The sequence below is a fragment of the Ailuropoda melanoleuca genome, chromosome 13, assembly GCF_002007445.2.
Source record: "Ailuropoda melanoleuca isolate Jingjing chromosome 13, ASM200744v2, whole genome shotgun sequence".
NCBI lineage: Eukaryota > Metazoa > Chordata > Mammalia > Carnivora > Ursidae > Ailuropoda > Ailuropoda melanoleuca.
Window position 1 is genome coordinate 12,490,781 of NC_048230.1, and position 20,581 is coordinate 12,511,361.

A 20,581-nucleotide genomic window follows, 5' to 3' on the forward strand; every position below is an offset into this window, starting at 1 on the left:
ATATAGGGGGAAATCTTCATGATACTGGATTTAGCAATAATTTCTTGGTTATGACACTAAAAGCTGAGATAACAAAAGAAAAAATAGACAAACTTGATCAAAATTTCACAATTTAAAACTTTTATGCATCAAAGAATACTATCAACAGAGTGAAAAGACTCTCTGACTCTCCTCTATGGTCTCCCTGATCTGCGCCCCAGCCCCATGGCCCCGTCCCTCTCTTCTCTGTGGCAGTTTCATATTTGCTAAGACGAATTTGCTCATTAAACATTTTGTTGTATTTACTTTAAAAAAAGGGGGGGAGCACCTGGGTGGCTCAGCCGTTATGCATCTGCCTTCGGCTCAGGTCATGATGCCAGGGTCCTGGGATTGAGCCCCACATCGGGTTCCCTGCTTGGCAGGAAGCCTGCTTCTCCCTCTCCCACACCCCTTGCTTGTGTTCCCTCTCTCACTGTCTCTCTATGTCAAATAAATAAATAAAATCTTAAAAAAAAAAAAGAATGAAGATAATATTTCTAAAGCATAGATCTGATAAGGGATTAATATAGAGAACATATAGAGAACACCTACAACTCTACAATAAAAACAACAAAAACCTGATTCAAATATGAGGAAAGGACGTGAATGGACATTTCTCCAAAGAAGATACACGAATGGAATATAAACACAAAAAATATCACTAATCATTAAGGAGATGCAAATCAAAACTACAAGGAGGTATCACTTCACACTCATTAGGATGGCTATTATCCAAAACACAGAAAATAACGAATGTTGGCAAGGATGTGGAAAAATGGAAATCTTAATGCAATGCTGTTTTTTAAATCTAAAATTGTACAGTTGCTGTGGAAAACAGCATGTTGGTTCCTCAAAAAGTTATACAGAATTACCATATGATACAGCAATACCATTTCTAGGTATATACCCTAAAGAATTGAAAGCAAGGGATCAAACAGGTATCTGTATATCAATATTTATAGCAGCATTATTCACAATAGCCAAAACGTGGAAACAACCCAAGTGACCATTGACAGATGAATGGATAAACAAAATGTGGTACATACATAAAATGGAGTATTATTCAGCCATAAAAAATAAAATTCTGATACATGCTACAACATGGATGAAACCTGAAAACATTATATTAAGAGAAATAAACTAGATACAAAAGGACAAATATTGTATGATTCCATTTACATGAGGTACCTAGGATAGACAAATTCTTACAGACATAAAGTAGAATAGAGATTACCAGGGGCTGCAGGTAGAGGATCTGGGGAGCTACTATTTTATAGTCAGAGAATTCCCGTTTGGGATGATTAGCAAAAGTTGTAGAAACGGACAGTGTTTATGGTTGCATAAATTACAAACATATTTAATGGCACTAAATTGTACACTTAAAATGGTTAAAATGATACATTTAATGTTATGCATGTTTCACCACAATTTTTAAAAAAGAAATAACAACAAATATCAGAGGAATAGGTCAAAGATTTGAGAAGCCTCTGACGTATAGAACTGAAAAGTGGGAACAGAGGCAGGGGACTGCTGTTTTTCATTATAATCATTTTTTATTATTTAATTATGTAAAAGAATTACTTTCATAACAAATTAAATTTTTAAAGCTTAAAAAATTATAATAATTCAAAAATGAAAAACTGGGAAATTTTTTGATGTGTTTTATAGAGAATTAATATCCACGTGATCTATTAAAAGTCCATACAAATCAATAAAAAAGATAAATACAGTATAAAGACAATACATTAGAAAATAAGAAATAAGCAAAACCCCCAGAAAACTATCAATCCCACTACTTATAAAAGAAATAAACTAAAACCGAAACAAAATACTTTTGAAAGCTTATTTTCTGTATCTTCCCATTCTCTTTTTAGTTGAAAAGGTAGAAGCAGAAAAATAATCCATTTGTCATGCCAATTTATAAATCTGCTAAAAAGTATACTTAAATGTTAGTCTCTGTAGTCACTCAATAATCAATCATCAATTTCAGTAAGTATAAAATTATTACTGTGCTAAATCTATTTCAAAAATTAAATTTAGGAGGTAACATTATTTTTATATTTAGAGTAGTTACTTTTCTTCTACCAAGTGATATATTTCACTCAAATATATTAAGAATTAGAATATATTTTTAAACTGCTGAGACTGGCTAATGAAAATTTTATTATTTGAGAAAACTGGTACCAAAAGATATGGTTCAGGGGCGCCTGGGTGGCACAGCGGTTAAGCGTCTGCCTTCGGCTCAGGGCGTGATCCCGGCGTTATGGGATCGAGCCCCACATCAGGCTCCTCCGCTATGAGCCTGCTTCTTCCTCTCCTACTCCCCCTGCTTGTGTTCCCTCTCTCGCTGGCTGTCTCTATCTNAAAAAAAAAAAAAAAAAAAAAAAAAAAAAAAAAAGATATGGTTCATTATTCAACAGTCTGTTTCTTCACTGTAACTTTTTCAATGGCAATTATATTATTGACAATTTTAAAAACTTTATATTAGATTTGGTTTTCCTCTATATACACAAAAAATAGAAACAAAAAAAAATACCAAACTGCTTCCTAGCATATAAAGAATCATTCTTACCACGTCTTTGAAGCCTAGCAGAATATGAAATTTTTCATTTACTCAACTGGGCATTTCTGGCTCACTTTCTGGGATTCTGACTGAGATTTTACTTTTCTTTAGTTCCAAGCTTAATTATTAGTTTTCCTTAACATAGCTGTTTGGTTTTTCCCACACTCTGGGATAAATACTGCTTTCTATTAAGAATTTTTAAGATGTTTATGCCCATTTTATTTTCAGATGTTCTTGTTAAAAAAAAAAACAACCTATCTGATTAAATTTCTTCTGAAAGCAATTCCTTCAGTTTATCTACAGGAAGACTAATTTACTGTCTTTGGCTAACAAAGTATGTGTCTTAGTCCCCTTTGGGCTGCTATAACAAAATATCTCAAGTTGGACAGCTTTTAAACATAAGAAATTTATAACGTATAGTCCTGGAGGCTGGAAAATCCAAGATCAAGGCACCAGCGCAGTCACATTTGATGAGGGCCCTCTTCCGGTTCATAGTTGGCACCTTTTCTCTACGTCCTCACATGGTGGAAGGGGCAAGGTTTCTCTCAGGTCCTCTTTTAAAACATTAATCCTAATTATAAGAATTCTGACCTCAGGACTTAAGCACCTCCCAAGGGCCCCACTCCCAGTATCACCATCTTTAGGAGTTAGGATTTCAACATATGAAATTTTGGAGGACACATTCAGATATAGCATTATATATATAAACAAAAAGACGGTAGGAGAGCCAAAAGTTATCAGTATTGCCATTCAAATATATTACTTATTCATGCTACATATATAATTTCCTATGAGAAAAGGGAATACCACTTCTCTACATCGGAATTTAGCTTGGATTTTGATAATGTATTATTTTATTGTCAGGAATTATATGTGGTTTTAATGCTTTGAACATTAGGCCTAGATACACTATATAACTCAGTTTTACACAAGAAAATATTATTAAAAATCAGAATGACTTTAAAAGCAAAAAAAATACCTAGCCAAATACATGAAGTAAAAAAGACGAGTAACAAAGGAAGACTGACTTTAAATTCAGATTAATGAAACATTCAAAAGTATAATTTATGAAAGTGAAGAATGTTTTCCTTCAACTATGAAAAAAATCAAGGTATCCCTAAGAATAAAAATAACGTACACATAAACAGTCCTTATATAACTAACATTGCTTGAAGACTTTTAATCTCTTAGAGTTTCAAGTAAAACAGTGACTGAACAATCAATATCTTATAAGTAAAATTATATATGATGTTTAGAAAACGAATTCCTCTGTTGCTTCTGAACTCTGGAAGCTTATCACGGTAATCCCATATGACTTTCTAAAGGCAAAAGAAACAATGAATATTATCTTACCTTGTAAGATGGCAAGAAACACAAAATTCCTTGGCTCACAGTCTGACACACAGATAACAAAAGTTCTCCCACTTCATCCTGGAACTCAAATGTTTCTGTGTGCTGGAAGGTAGCACAGAGATTCCGACCCTTAGGGCCTGACCCAATGGTGCCCACCCAAACCTAGAATATAAGTATGTCATATTAGAATCATGCCTAACCTACACAGACAAATTAGCATTTAGTTGAGAGCTTTAATTATATGTATGTCAAAAGAAGATCAAGCAACAAGTTTAGAGGAAATTTATTTTTGAATTGTTGGTGTTTTTCTATTACTATTAATTAATTATATATATACATATATATAATTTATAGAAATTTTACTTTAAGCAGACCACCGACCACTTACGATAAAAGCAAAAAGTTTTACTTATCTATTTCCTCAATACCTTTGCAAAACTAAACATGTAACAAAATTTTGTGGGATGTGAACAAATGAAATGAGTAAATCAGAAATGATGCCAAACTCTTAGAGATGAAGGTCTGTACAATCTGCTGCAGATAAACCTCTAAGACTCAACTATGACAAGAGCTAAGTATATTCAATATGAATATATTTAACAAATTTGCAAACTCACTGATGGTCAAAGATCTATAGTCCTAAAATATCAGATCCACCAAATTTTAATTATTTTCAATTGCTCTACATTCAATACAGACCTAGCTTTAGCATACTTAATTTGACTAAGAGAAAGAAAAAACTTTATTAGTAATCTAAAGACAATAAAGACTTCAGATTGTTGAAAAAAATAATAGTCCTATATTTTCAAATGATGTATGAGATTGAGGTACATTTTGCAAGATGACATCTGATGGACACCAGTTTAACCAACTTTTAACTAAATGATTAACTAGTAATAAGACAAACTGATATTAAGTGTTTCCTGACATGAGGCAATGGGAAGTAACAATAACATCTATACAGTAATGTTACCAAACTGTTTAACCTGAATCTTATCAAGAAGAAACAATCATATAAAATCCAGATTATAAGACATTCCTCAAGATAACTGCTGGCTTGAATTCTATAAAAATGTCATGAAAGATAAACAAAGACAAAAAAATAAGTCAAAAAACAGTTTTAAAGACTAGAGATATTAAAGTCAAGTATAATATGCAATACTTGATTGGACCTTGGATCAAGAATAAAAATAAACAGGTATAAAGACATTTGGAAATAACTGCAGAAATATAAATATTGACACTATTGTACCAATATTACATTTCTTGAGTATGATCATGGTATTGTGGTTATGTAGGATTATGTACTTGTATTTTTTTCAATGATTTATTTATTTATTTGAGAGAGAGAGAGAGAGAGAGAGAGAGAGGCAGAAAGGCAGAGAGAGAAGGAGAGAAAGAATCCCCAAGGTGAACCCCCTACAGGGCTCCACACTGGGTATGGGGCCTGCTTGGCATTCTCTCTCTTCCTCTCCCTCTGTTCCTCCCCCATTCCTCTCTAAAAAAATAAATAAATAAAAATAAAAATATTTTTTTATAATAGAAAAACTCAAAAAAGGCCAGAGTTTACTCTTTAAAAAGATTAATAAAAGCGATAAACTCAAACTGACACTGATTAAAAAAACCCCCATAAAACCAGAAAATACAAATCGACAATATCAGGTAGGGATAAGGAGAACATTACTACAGAGTTCACAGATGTTAAAAAATAACAAAACACTTCACAATAAAAATACATTTTTAAAGTTCGGAGGAAATATTATAATAGAATTCAACTGAACAATTAGCATTTTTACTATCATAATCCATTGACATTACAGGTTAAATGGGCTTTTGTGTACTAGATTGAGAACATAGAGCCTATAACAACATTTAGCATTTTTACTATCATAATCCATTGACATTACAATTAGCATTTTTACTATCATAATCCATTGACATTACAGGTTAAATGGGCTTTTGTGTACTAGATTGAGAACACAGAGCCTATAACAACATTCTTATGAGAAAATATATGTTAAATTTATTAATAACTTCCCATATTTACTTGAACCTCTAAAAAAGGCAACTTAAAACTATAGAACATAGAGTGCACTTGTTGTGGTGAGCACCGGGTATTCTATATAAGTGCTGAATCACTAAACTGTACACCTGAAACTAATATTACACTGCATGTTAACTAACCGGAATTTAAATAAAAACTTTTTAAAAATGTGGAACATATATTTTTCCTTCACTATTGTTTATAGCAATGTCTCTAAACAGGAGCACTCTGGCACTATAGAAAGCACAATTCTTAGTTATATAAGAGCTTAACATTCAAGGCACCCACCTACTAAATATCAGTAGTTCCTCCCAAGTAATTGTGTAAACTAAAATGTCCTTACACGTACAATTTGGTTGAAAACAGCTTTATGGGGCACCTGGGTGGCTCAGTCAGTCGAGCATCTGACTGCAGCTCAGGTCATGATCTCAGGGTCCTGGAATTGAGCCCAGCATCAGGCTCTGTGCTCAGCAGGGAGTCAGCTTGTCCCTCTCCCTCTCCCTCTGCCCCTTCCCCTACTCGTGCTCTCTCTCTTTCAAATAAATAAATGAAATCTTAAAAAAAAGAAAAGAAAAGAACAAGAAAACAACAGCTTTATAAAGAACTAGAATTGTGTTAGGTGCACAGGCGATGCTAAGTATGTAGCTAGCCACTTTAAATTACTTCATTAAATAAAGCAGAAGGTAGATTGAGAAACGATAATTTCAATGTTCCTAGGAAATTAAATAACATTTATGTGGTATTATTATATATAACACATTAAAATCTTTTTATTTTTTTATTTTTTTTATTTTTTAAAGATTTTATTTATTTATTCGACAGAGAGAGAGAGAAAGCCAGCGAGAGAGGGAACACAAGCAGGGGGAGTGGCAGAGGAAGAAGCAGGCTCATAGCAGAGGAGCCTGATGTGGGGCTCGATCCCACAACGCCGGGATCACGCCCTGAGCCGAAGGCAGACGCTTAACCGCTGTGCCACCCAGGCGCCCCTAAAATCTTAAGTTATAGGACTCATGAGAGTACTTTTAATTTGTTTCAGATATTCAAACATATGCTGAACAATTGCTAACTAATGCCCGGTATTAATCTAGGTGCACTGGAAGAATGGGGACATAAAAAGAAGACTAAGGATATACCACTGTCTGTTGGAAAACAGGAACACACGAACAAATAATTTTGCAATAGGAACTATGGTAAACACATTAAATTTTTGTTTTGTTTTTAATTCTCATTTTTAAAAACCTAAAACATACTTCAAAGAAGAACCTGCAATATAATCTTTGCATCTAAAGTGTATATTTTTACTCACTGAACTGAAGGAATCCTATTTATCAGTGTTGCCTTTTGTTGGCACTACCAAACAGCTGACAGATTTTTCTTTTATTCTAAAGCTAAAATGTTGAATTTCCTATCAGGATCTGTTAGTATTTCAGGTACCTTCTAATTTTCCTTATATATAATTATATTGAGGTAAAAAGACTGAGAGCCTTCAAAAAAACATACTAACCTGTGAGTTATTAATGACATGATTAGCCTCCAGTTGGATAGTAAATGTAACACCAAGTTCTGATGAAAAGGATTTCATTGGTGATAATGTCCCAGATGTCAAAACAATCGTCCAAACTTTGCCACTGATATCTGAAAAAGCCTAAAAGGAAACAATTTTAGATACATAAAATCATCTTTACAAGAGTAAAACATATTTATTTAATCGTTTGTATTAAGCAAGATGACAGAATTTTCATTTACAACATGATAGGCTTACCACAGCTGGATTTAAGCACCAAAAGTTTAACACATGAACTGCAGTTTTCTGTCTTGAACGTTTCTTATTTTTTGCAAGAGCAAAGAATCCATTTTTATCTGAAGTATCAATCTGATTTATCCAAGAATAAGTCTGTTGAATAGCAACTTTATAATCATCTGCAAATCTGGATGAAAATAAAATGGTAATTAAATGGCAAAGCCTTATGAAATACATAATGTCCCAGCTACATACAATACAAAAACTGATTAAATCAAAACTAAATCGAGAGTCCTGGTATCTTCCCACTCAAAGATAACATCTTCCCCACCAACAACCCCAACCACTAATTAAATTCAGTAATTTTGATAGAAAATGAGCCATTAAATCTTATAATCAACTTCCTCTTACAGAGGTTAGATATTGTCTAAACATCCATCCCTCACCATTTCCCATCCCAATGTTCGAACAATATATAAATCATGGCAAAGCCAGAATTAAAATCCAGGTCTCCTAACTCCTAGTCTAGAGTTCTTCGCACTCTGTGTTACATTATCAGTCACGAAATAGATGAGTTATATAATGCTAAGCGAAATAAGTCAAGCAGAGAAAGACAATTATCATATGGTTTCACTCATTTATGGAACATAAGAAGTAGGGAAGATCGGTAGGAGAAGAAAGGGAAGAAGAAAGGGGGTGGTAAACAGAAGGGGGAATGAACCATGACAGACTATGGACTATGAGAAACAAACTGAAGACTTCAGAGGGGAGGGGGGTGGGGGAATGAGATAGGCTGGTGATGGGTATTAAGGAGGGCACGTATTGCATGGTGCACTGGGTGTTATACGCAAGTAGAATCATGGAACTTTACATCAAAAACTAGGGATGTACTGTATGGTGACTAACATAATATAATAAAAAAATTATTATTAAAAAAAAGAGTTATCCTTAAGGAAACTAAACAGTGGATTATACTTTCTTATATGAGAAAATGGAAAGAATTTTTACTGAAAGTTTTAAAAGTTTCGGAAACTAGTTATGAATTTTAAGTTCCTTTAAAATATGAGTTTCAGTCTTCATTAACTTTTAATGAAGGTATTGATCTCTGTGATCCCATCCAACTTGTAATTTTTTTCCATAAGAGGCTATACACACACACACAAAAAGAGGTTATGCACACTTCAGCTTAAACGGAATAAAATCTGGTATTCTCTATCCTGTCCTTACAATAATATTGACTGTTAATTTCACCTCTAGAGAGATCAGATCTCAAAGTTCAAGTTAGGAACCCTACAATCCTTGGAGAGAATTTTATAAAAGTACTAGGAGCTAACAACTACAAAACAGAAGAAAACACAGAGGAGAGGCGCCTGAGTGGCTCAGTTGGTTAAGCATCTGCCTTCGGCTCAGGTCATGATCCCAGAGTCCTGGGATCAAGCCCCGGGTCAGGCTCCCTGCTCAGTAGGGAGCCTGCTACTCCCTCTCCCTCTGCTGCTCCCCCTGCTTGTGTTCTCTCATTGTCAAATAAATAAATAAAATCTTAAAAAAAAAAGAAGAAGAAAATATAGGGGAAAATCTTAATGATGCCAGATTTGGCCATATTTCTTGTATATACCAAAATGCACAAGCAACAAAAGAAAAAATAACCTGGACTTCATCAAAATTAAAAGAACTTTTGTGCATCCAAGGGCACTATCAGAGAGTGAGAAGATAACCCACAGAATGGAATATATGTATAAAACATATATCTGAAATGGGATTAATATGTAGAATATACAGGTAACTTTTACAACTCAACAACAACAACAAAAACCCAATTCAAAATGGGCATAGGACATGAATAGACATTACTACAATGAAGACATGCAAATGGACAATAAGAACATGAAAAGATGCTCAACATCACTAGCCATTAGTGGAGGGTGGCGTACATCAAAACTATAAGCAGATACCACTTTATATCCATTAGGATGGCTATTATCCCAAAAGCCAGAAACAACAAGTACTGGCAAGGATGTTGAGCAACTAGAAATGTTGTGCATAACTATGGGACTTTAAAATGTGCAATTGCTATGGAAAATAGTACGTTGATTCCTCAAAAAGTTAAATACAGAATTACCATATGATCCTGAAATTCCACAGCTAGGTATTTATTTACCTGGAAGAACTAAAAGCAGGGACTCAAACAGATACTCGTACATCAATGTTCACTGTAGCATTATTCACAATAGAAAAAAGGTGAAAATAATCCATATGTCCATCAACATAACAAGGGATAAACAAACTATGATATATACATACAATGGAATCTGATAATATTCAGCCATAGAAAGGAATGGCATTCTGATATATGTTACAACATGGATGAACCTTGAAAACATTATACTAAGCAAAATAAGCCAGATGCAAAAGAACAAATATTATATGATTCCACTCTATAGGAGACACCTAAAAGGAGCAAATTCATGGAGATGAAAGAAGAAAGGTTACCAGAAGTTGTGGGAAGAGGGAAATGGGAAATATTGTTTTATGGGTATAGAGTTGCTGAAAAAGTTCTGGGAATGGATAGTAGTGATGGTTGCACAACCGTGTGAATATACTTAATGCTACTAAAATGTACACTTAAAATGGTTAAAATAGACAAGACAAGAAACAACAAATGTTGGAGAGGATGTGGAGAAAGGGGATCCCTCTTACACTGTTGGTGGGAATGCAAGTTGGTACAGCCACTTTGGAAAACAGTGTGGAGGTCCCTTAAGTTAAAAATAGAGCTACACTATGACTCAGCAATTGCACTACTGGGTATTTACCCCAAAGATACAGACGTAGTGAAGAGAAGAGCCATATGCACCCCAATGTTCATAGCAGCATTGTCCACAATAGCTAAATTGTGGAAGGAGCCAAGATGCCCTTTAACAGATGACTGGATTAAGATGTGGTCCATATATACAATGGAATATTACTCAGCCATCAGAAAGAACGATCACCCAACATTTGCAGCAACATGGATGGGACTGGAGGAGATTATGCTAAGTGAAATAAGTCAAGCAGAGAAAGACAATGATCATATGGCTTCACTCATTTATGGAACATAAGAAATAGCAGGAAGATCGGTAGGAGAAGGAAGGGAAGAATGAAGGGGGGGTAAACAGAAGAGGGATTGAACCATGAGAGACTATGGCCTCTGGGAAACAAACTGAGGGCTTCAGAGGGGAGGGGGATGGGGGATTGGGATAGCCCAGTGATGGGTATTAAGGAGGGCACATATTGCATGGAGCACTGGGTGTTATACGCAAATAATGAATCAGGGAACACTACATCAAAAACTAAGGATATACTGCATGGTGACTAACATAACATAATAAAATATTATTATTAAAAAAATAAAATGGCTAAAAAAGTAAATTTTATGTTATGTATATTTTACCCTAAAAAAACTGGAACCAGATAGTACTATAATTTAATAAGGGATTGAGTGAGGGGAATTAACTGTTTTTCATTTTCATTGTTTCACTAAATAGAGGCTTTGAGCAATAAGACTTTCTGACACTGGAAGAAACATTTAAAACTATCCTTAAAACCTAAGTGTTTAAGTTCAGTCATATACAATTATAAATTTAATACTGCATTAACAAATAAAATGTATCTAAAATATATCTACTTTTTTATTTCAATACTCATTTTCATTAATAAAGACTAATTTTAATTCATCGAAGTCTGTACCAACAAGTTAGAACAATATTTATACCACTTCTTTACAATGAAACTAAGTACTCATGCAACTTAAACACATGCTAGCACTCAATAAAACTGATATTTTTAAGAGGGAAAATACAAATCATATATATTTACTAACCTGCTATTTTGCCTAAAAAGATAGTCAAACACCATAAAAAGTCCTTTGAGCATTATTTGAGTTGAAGCACTAATAATCGGTACTATTCTTGACTCCTCTTTACCATGAATTGGTAAGACTTTTTCTTCTTTTTGAAGGACAGCAGAAAAATGTCCCTATAAGAAATTACCATTATTAAGTACATTGCAGGAAATGGGAAGAGAAAAACAAACTTCTTAAAACTATAAAACCCAAATGAAATACACATTGAAATTTTAGGCAAATATTATTAATATACAAGTGCTAACAGTATGTTTTAAATTCCCACATTATTCTCTCAATTAGCACTCTACACAAAAGTACATCTTTAAGTCTCTTATACCACCAAACATACACTTTACTTACCTATTCTCACAATACAGTTATATCATAATTTTTTATTAAGTCAATATTTATTTTAACAAATTGTGATTACATATACATTGTTATAGCTAACCCATATATAATGTACTATAATTATATTTCCTTTCTTTTGTAACATTTACTTTTTCCTAGTGTTTATGCTTAAATCAGCCTTTTTAATAAATTATCACTTGTTAAAAAAATAAATAAATTCCCATATATTCCCAAATTCTCTTCATAGTCAAAGACACTTTAACAGTAAGTTATACATTTAGGAGGCTCATTACTTCTTCAGGCAATCAGGGCCCTTCAAAAGTACTGAACTGGGCATGCCTACCTGGCTCAGTTGGTAGCATATGCAACCTTTGATCTCAAGGTGTGAGTTCAAGCCCTATGTTGGGCATAGAGCTTACTTTTAAAAACAAACAAACAAACAAAAAACAGTAAAAAAGGACTAAATAAAAATGTACCAAATGGTTTCTCCAAAGAGCTTTAAAGAGCTGATATGCCACCTAAATGTCTGAATTACTTCCAGGTAGTATTCCAATGATGAGAATAATATGACTGTATGACAAGAAAAATTTTTAAATGACTCAAGGAAACAATACATGCTAAATACAAAATATATAATAACTGGCTCATTTGTTTTTATGTGGCTTGTAAGTTTTAATGATCTGAAATCAGACAGCAGTGACAGTTGCATAATTCTGTGACTATACTAAAAATTACTGAATTGTATACTTCAAAACGTTAAATTTTATGGCATGTAAATTATATCTCAATCAAGCTGTTAATAAAAAAATTAAAATAAAGAATTTTAAAACAATACAGTAGACATATTACCAAATGATGCAACTGTAGTAATATAGTCTCTTTTAAGTAGCAATAAGACCAGGATGCCTGTTTCACTAACTGTGATAAACAATGCACTGGAAGTTTAAGCCAACAAAGAATTAAGTAGAATGTGATGGAGTTGGAAAGAAAGAAAACTGTCATTTCTTCTAGACAGTATAATTACACAGAAAATTAAAGAATCCATAGACAAGCCTATAAGATAGTTCAGCTAAGTGGTTGGCTACAAGATATATAAATAAAAATCCACTACCGTTTTCATAGAGCAATAGCAACTAGAAAATGCAATTTTTTAAATACACCATTTGAAAAAGAAACAAGAACTTTAACTTACTTAGGAATAAATCTACCCAAAATCCCTAAGACTTTTAAAAATAAAATAATAAAATTTTATTGACAGATATAGGACATAATAAATGAAGAACTTTATACATCTTGTTTGTGAATGGGAAAACTCCCGTATTATAAATACATCTATTCTTTCTAAATTCAGTGAAATTCCAACCAAAGTTCCAACAGAATTTTTCATGGAAATTTACAAGCTAATTCTAAAATTCGGCCAAGATCATCCCAAAGGAAAAGAACAAAGTGAGGAGATATGCCCTACCAGATATCAGCATTTTTCTTAATGCTAGAGTATTTAACAAATATGAGTGTAGATCACAGAACAAAGTCCAGAAATTCACAAAAAACAAAAATCAGATATGTGGCAGAAGTGTCATTGCAAATAAGAAAGAAATGGCTGAACTATTTAGTGAATGATGTTGAGAAAATTATCCATACAGGAAATAAAATGAATTCCCAACCTCACAATATAAACAAAAATGAATCTTTGGCTGATTTTATTAAGAAAAAAATAACACTTTTAGAAAATGTAGCACAAGATAAGGAAAGACTGCTTAAACTCAAACTCAAATACAATTCATGAAGAAAAAACTGATAAATTTGAAAGCACTAAAAAAAAAAAAACTTTTAGAAAAATACCCCATAAAAAACGATAGACACAAGTAAGCAACAAAGAATTAGTATTTAGAATATATATGAAGGAAATAGCAACATATAAAAAGATATATTTTCCCAAATATGTTCATAACAAAATTGTTTCTTATTCTGGGAAAGCTGCCAACAATTCAATTCAATTGCCAGTTTAATCAAGTAATTTAGAATACATGCACTCATAAAAATGCTACACTGCAATGAAAAATCATGTGAAAGGGGTACCTGGGTGGCTCAGCTGGTTAAGCCTCCAACTCTTTGTTTCAGCTCAGGTCATGATCTTAGGGCCATGAGGTGGGAGTCCCACGTGGGCTCCATGCTTAGTGCAGAATCTGTTTAAGATTCTTTCTCCCTCTGCTCTTCCTCCCTGCCCTGACCCCCATTCTCTCTCTCTAATGAATAATTTAAAAAAATAAAAATCACGTGAAAGAATCTTTATTAAAATAGTGCTCAGTCAGTTAAGCATCACACTCTTGATTTCAGCTTGGGTCATGATCTCAGGGTCCTGAGATCAAGCCCCCAACAGGTTCCATGATCAGTGGGGAGTCTGCTTGAAATTCTGTCCCTCTCCCTCTGTCCCTCCCCACCGCTCGCACATGTGCTCTGGCTCTCTCTCTCTCTGAAATTAATAAATCTTAAAAAAAAAAAACCCAGTACTCAAAATATACCATTAAATGAAAAGAGGCTACAAAGAAACATGCATCATATCAGCAATCTATTTATGTCAAGTAAACATATGCATAAAATAAGATAGATGGATATAAATCCAAAAGTTAATGATCATCTTTAAGTCTATGAGTTTTCTTTTTCCTTTGTGACTTTTGTATTTTCCAAGTTTTTTTCCTTTGACATATATTTATTTGTATACTTTTATTAAATTATAATATATATAATGCACTAGTCTTAGGCATACAGCTCACTAAACACAAATACACACACATATACACACCCATGTAACTAACACTCACTCAGGACATAAAACATTCCTTGAGTCCCAAATGGTTCCCTTTTGCCCTTTCTCAAGCCAAACTGCCCCTTACCTCTGCACAATAGTAACTTGAATTCTACTAGCATAATGATGTTAATCCCTTCTTAAATTTCATAAAAATGAAATCATACAGTTTATACTCTTCTGTGTCTGGTTTCTTTTACTCAACATTATGTCTGTAAGATTCATTTATATGAACAGTGGTTCATTTTTTACACTGCTGTCTAGTATTCTACTATATGAATACCTCACAATTTATTTATCCATTTTACTAATGATATGAACTTTTATTTTTTTTTAAAGATTTTATTTATTTATTCGACAGAGAGAGAGACAGCCAGAGAGAGAGGGAACACAAGCAGGGGGAATGGGAGAGGAAGAAGCAGGCTCCCAGTGGAGGAGCCTGATGTGGGGCTCGATCCCATAACGCCAGGATCATGTCCTGAACCGAAGGCAGACGCTTAACAACTGAGCCACCCAGGCGCCCCATATGAACCTTTAAAATGCAAAGTTTATGCAAAAAATCAAGGAAAGATGTCATAATATGGACAATACTTATAATACCACATTGCATTTTTAAAATGCAGGGCAAAAATTATAAGTATAGTCTGATTAAAATACATTTTCAATACTCATATGCCCAGAATGCTAATGGTAATCATGGTACCCATAGTTCCTATCTGTTTTGGTTCAAAAACCTCTTTAAGTTCATATGAGGAAAATTAAAAAACTCTGATAAAAGCAATCTAAGATCCGAACAAATGGAGAAATACTCTCTGTTCATAGATAGCGAGACTCAATATTGTCCAGTTGTTAGTTCTTCCTAGTTTGATCTATAGATTTAATGCAATCTCAATCAAAATTCCAGAAAGTTACTTTGTGGATATTGACAAACTCAGTCTAAAGTTTATTTGGAAAGAAACAAACCAAAATAACTAACACAATACTGAAGAAAGTCAGAGAACTGATACTACCTGACTTCAAGACTTACTAGAAATCTACAGTAATCAAGACAGTGTGGTATTAGTAAAAGAACAGACAAATCAATCAACAGAAAAGAATAAAGAGCCTAAAAATGGACCCACAAGGATATAGTCAACTGATCTTTAACAAAGGAGCAAAGACAATCCAATGGAAAAGGGTGGTCTTTTCAACAAATGGTGATAGAATAATTGGACATCTACATGCAAAGAAATGAATCTAAATGCAGATCTTCAATCCTTCACAAAAATTAACTAAAAATGGATCACAGACCTAAGTGTAAAATGAAAACTCTAAAATTTTTAGGAGAAAAGACAGAAGAAAATCTAAGCGACTTCAGGTTTGATAGTGAGTTTTTAGACACAATACATAAACCATGATCCATCAAAGAAAAAACTGGTAAAGCTGAACTTTATTAAAACTTAAAACTTATGTTCCATAAAAGATACTGTTAACAGAATGAAAAGACAAGCCACAGACTGGAAGAATATATGTGTAAACACATATCTGATGAAGGACTTGTATACCAAATATACAGAGAACACTTAAAACTCAACAACTGGAAGACAAAGAACCCAAAAGAAAAGCAGGCAAAAGATTTGAAGAGCCATCTCACCAAATAAGATATATAGATGGCAAAAGAACATGTGAAAACATGTTCCACATTAAATGTCATTAGGGAATTGTATATTAAAACAATAATAAGGTACTACTATATATATATATATATATATACACACATATATATACATATATATATACATATATATATTATAATGGCTAGTATTCAAAACTCTGACAATTCCAAACGTTGGCAAGGACGTATAATAACAGGAACCCATATTCACTGATGATGGGAATATAAAATAGCACAGCCACTTTGGAAGACAGCAGTTTCTTGAACAGCTAAAAAGAGTCTTACCATACAATACAGTAATTGTACTAAGTATTTACTCAAATGAGAAGAAAGCACATCCACACAAAAATATGCACACAAATGTTTATAACAGCTTTATTCAGAATTGCCCAAACTTGGAAGCCACCAGTATGTTCTACAGTAGGTGAATGGATAAAAATGGTGTGCATACACACAATGAATATTGTTTAGCAATTAAAAGAAATGAGCCATCAAGCTATAAAAAGACATGAGGGAAGTTTAGTATGATTCCAACTAAATGGTATTTTTGGAAAAGGCAAAACTATGGAGTCAGAAAAAAAAAATTACTGGTTGCCAAAGGTTTAGCGGGGAAATGAGTTATGGTGAAGGGATGAATCAGTAAGTGTGGCACAGAAGATTTTTAAGGTAGTGAAAATATCTTGTATGACACTGTAATGGTAGATACTGACTTTGTTTTTATCAAAACTCACAGAACTGTACAAAACAGAGAATGAACCTTAATGTGAACTACGGACTTCAGTTAACAATAATGTAACAATATTGTATCAAATGCAACAAAGGTACTACATTATTGTAAAATGTTATTAACAGGAGAAACTGTAGTGTGTGTGTGTGTGTGTGTGTGTGTGTGTGTCTGTGTGTCTGTGTGGCTGGGGTTGAAGGTATATGAGAATTCTGTACTTTCTGCTCAAATTTTTCTGCAAACCTAAAAGAACCACACTTAAAAGCAAAGTCTATTAATGTAAATAAGTAATTAAGAACAAAGAAGAAAAGAGGATAGGACGAGGCAAGATGGTGGAAGAGTAGGGGACCTCATTTCATCTGGTCCCTTGAATTTAGCTGGATAACTATCAAACCATTCTGAACACCCATGAATTCAGCCTGGGATGTAAGAAAATATATCTAGAACCCTACAAGTAGAAAAGCAACTGCTTTTTGCAAGGTAGGAAGTGCAGAGACATGAATCTGAGGGGAGCTATCAGAAGATAAACAGAGGGGGGAGAGGGCCTCAATAAGCCCGCTACCGGAAAGTAATATAGCCCCAGAGGGCAAAATTGGAACCCTTAGAAATCTGCTCCAGAGAGAGACATTCCTGTCTGAAAGGGGCTTAGGGGATGAAAAGGGCAGAATTGCAGGTGGGTCAGTGTGGTCTCAGGATCCCAGGAGCCACAGAACTAGTGGGGGAGCCTGAGCCAGTAGAGTGCCCAAGCAGTAGAGTGGGGAAACCGGTTACAGTCAGCAAGCCCAGGAAGGAACTCTCAGCTTGGGTCACCAAAAACTGCGAGCCGGGCCGATCGAGTGACCACTCTCCGCCCGAGCACCCTGAGAAAGAATGGAACGCAGGGACCATCTGACACCCCTGGGAGGGGCGAAACAGGTGCCCATGATGGGGCAACAGCTCTCAGGGCAGCCCACAACTGCTCTCAGCCCCAGGGCACACAAAGGGCAGTAACGCAGGTCCCTCAGACTACCCCTGGGAGGACTGCTGTGGGCATGCACCACAGGAGTCTGTGGAGTTTGGCACACACAAAAATGAAGACTGTTTGTCCCAGAGGGTTTATTGAAGAGGGGGAACCACGATCTTTTGGCTCTCGGGCTGGAGATGAGGGCACAGCCATTTTTATTCTGATTCTCTAAAGAGGCACGGAAAGCCTCAGGGAACAAAAACCACACAGAGGACCAGCTTACAGTAAGCCCAGCCCTTTGGCAAGGGGCAGTGCAACTCCGCCCAGGCAAAGATACCTGAGAAGCAGCGCAGCAGGTCCCTCCCCCAGAAGATAACAGCAGGAACAGGTGCACAACTAGTTTACGGATCCCAAAAAACTGTAGAACTCCAGCACTAGGGGAAAATAATATATAGAACTTGAGGTTTTTTCTCATGATTTGTTTATCTTTCAGTCTAAAATTTTCCATTTCTTTTTTTTTCTTTTTTTCCCATTTCAACTAGTTTCTTATTTTACCGACTCCTTGTTTTTAAGTCACTTTTTAACTTTTATTTTTTACATTTTATAGATATACGCTTCATTTTTGGCCTTTTTTCACTCTATTCCATTTTATCTTGTATACATATAAGTTTTGCTTCCTTTGCAATTTTGGGATTTAGTGACTTCTAACACACACCAAAATTCACTCAGGAACAAGTGGATCACCCTGCTTTGTCCACCCTGTGAGATTATATATAGTCTCTCTTCCCCCACCCCTGGTTTTTCCTTTTTCTTTTTTGTTTTGTTTTGCTCTTGTTTGCTTTTCTGTTTTGGTTTCCAATCACTTCGGTTTTGTCTGGTGTGTATTTTGCTTGGGTCATGGTTGGTATTTTTGATTCTGCTCACTTGCTTACCCATTCTTCTCCAGACAAAATGACTAGGAGGAGGAATTCACAACAAAAGAAAGAACCAGAGGTAATATTCTCTGCCACAGATCTAATTCATATGGATATAAGTAAGATGTCAGAGACAGAATTCAGGATAACGATTATAAAGTTAATAGCTGGGCTTGAAAAAAGCATAAAGACAGTAGAGAATCTCTTAGTGCAGAAATGAGATCTAATCAGATCAAATGTAAAAATACTATAACCGAGATGCAGTCTAAATTGGATGCACTAACAGCTACAGTGAATGAGGAAGAAGAGAGAGTACGTGACCTAGAAGCCAGGCTGATGAAAAGGAAGAAGTTGGAAAAAAAAGAGAAAAACAACTAATAGTCCATAAACAAAGGCTTCAAGAAATTAATGATGCAATGAAACATACCAATGTCAGAATTATTGGGGTGCCTGAGGGAGAAGAGAGAGAGAGAGTGCCAGAAGGTATATTCAGAAGGTATATTTGAGCAAATCATAGCTGAGAACTTCCCTAATCTGGGGAAACAAGCATTCATGTCCAAGAGGCAGAGAGGACCCCTCCCAAAATCAAAAGACACAGGGTATCAGACTGAATAAAAAAGCAAGACCCATCCATATGCTGTCAACGAGAGACCCATTTTAGACCTAAAGACACCTCTAGACTCAAAGAGAGGGAGTGGAGAACAATTTACCATGCTAATGGACCTCAAAAGAAAGCTGGAGTAGCAATCCTTTTATCAGACAAATTAGATTTTAAATGAAAGACTGTAGTAAGAGATGAAGAAGGACACTATATCATACTTAAAGGGTCTATCCAACAAGAAGATCTAACAGTTGTAAATATTTATGCCCCCAACATGCGAGCAGTCAAGTATATAAACCAATTAATAAACAAAGTAAAGAAACACATTGGTAATAATATATTAATAGTAGGGACCTCAGCACACTCACAGCAATGGACAGATCATCTAAGCAGAAGATCAACAAAGAAACAAGGGCTTTTAAATGACACACTGGACCAGATGGACTTCGTAGATATATACAGAACATTCCATCCTAAAACAACAGACTACTCATTCTTCTCAAGTGCACATGGCACTTTCTCCAGAATAGATCACGTACTGGGTCATAAATCAGGTCTCAACTGATACCAAAAGATTAAGATTATCCCCTGCATATTTTCAGACCACAATGCTTTGAAACTTGAACTCAATCATAAGAGGAAATTTGGAAGGAACTCAAACAGTTGGAGGTTAAAGAGCATCCTACCAAAGAATGAATGGGTCAAACAGGAAATTAAAGAAGAATTTTAAAAATTCATGGAAACTAATGAGAAGGAAAACACATCTGTTCAAAACCTTTGGGATACAGCAAAGGCGGTCCTAAGAGGGAAGTACATTGCAATACAAGCCTCTCTTAAAGAATTAGAAAAAACTCAAATACACAAGCTAACCTTACACCTAAAGGAGCTGGAGAAAAAACAACAAAAAAAGCCTAAACTCAGCAGGAGAAGAGAAATAATAAAGATTGGAGCAGAAATCAAGGAAATAAAAACCAGAAGAACAGAACAGA

The 20,581-nt window shown here is 34.6% G+C and overlaps 1 protein-coding gene across 5 annotated transcripts in view; it reads right to left on the reverse strand.

Moving 5' to 3' along the window:
* The window catches only part of BRIP1 (BRCA1 interacting protein C-terminal helicase 1), a 180,727-nt gene that overhangs the window by 90,635 nt on the left and 69,511 nt on the right, over positions 1 to 20,581 (reverse strand). For all 5 annotated transcript variants that reach the window (XM_034640449.1, XM_034640448.1, XM_002924348.4 and 2 more), the window contains 4 exons: positions 11,576 to 11,730; positions 7,741 to 7,906; positions 7,483 to 7,623; positions 3,935 to 4,096 (listed from right to left, as the gene is read on the reverse strand). In XM_034640449.1, coding sequence (XP_034496340.1) covers positions 3,935 to 4,096; positions 7,483 to 7,623; positions 7,741 to 7,906; positions 11,576 to 11,730 — 624 coding nt within the window. The remainder of the gene's footprint in view (positions 1 to 3,934; positions 4,097 to 7,482; positions 7,624 to 7,740; positions 7,907 to 11,575; positions 11,731 to 20,581) is intronic.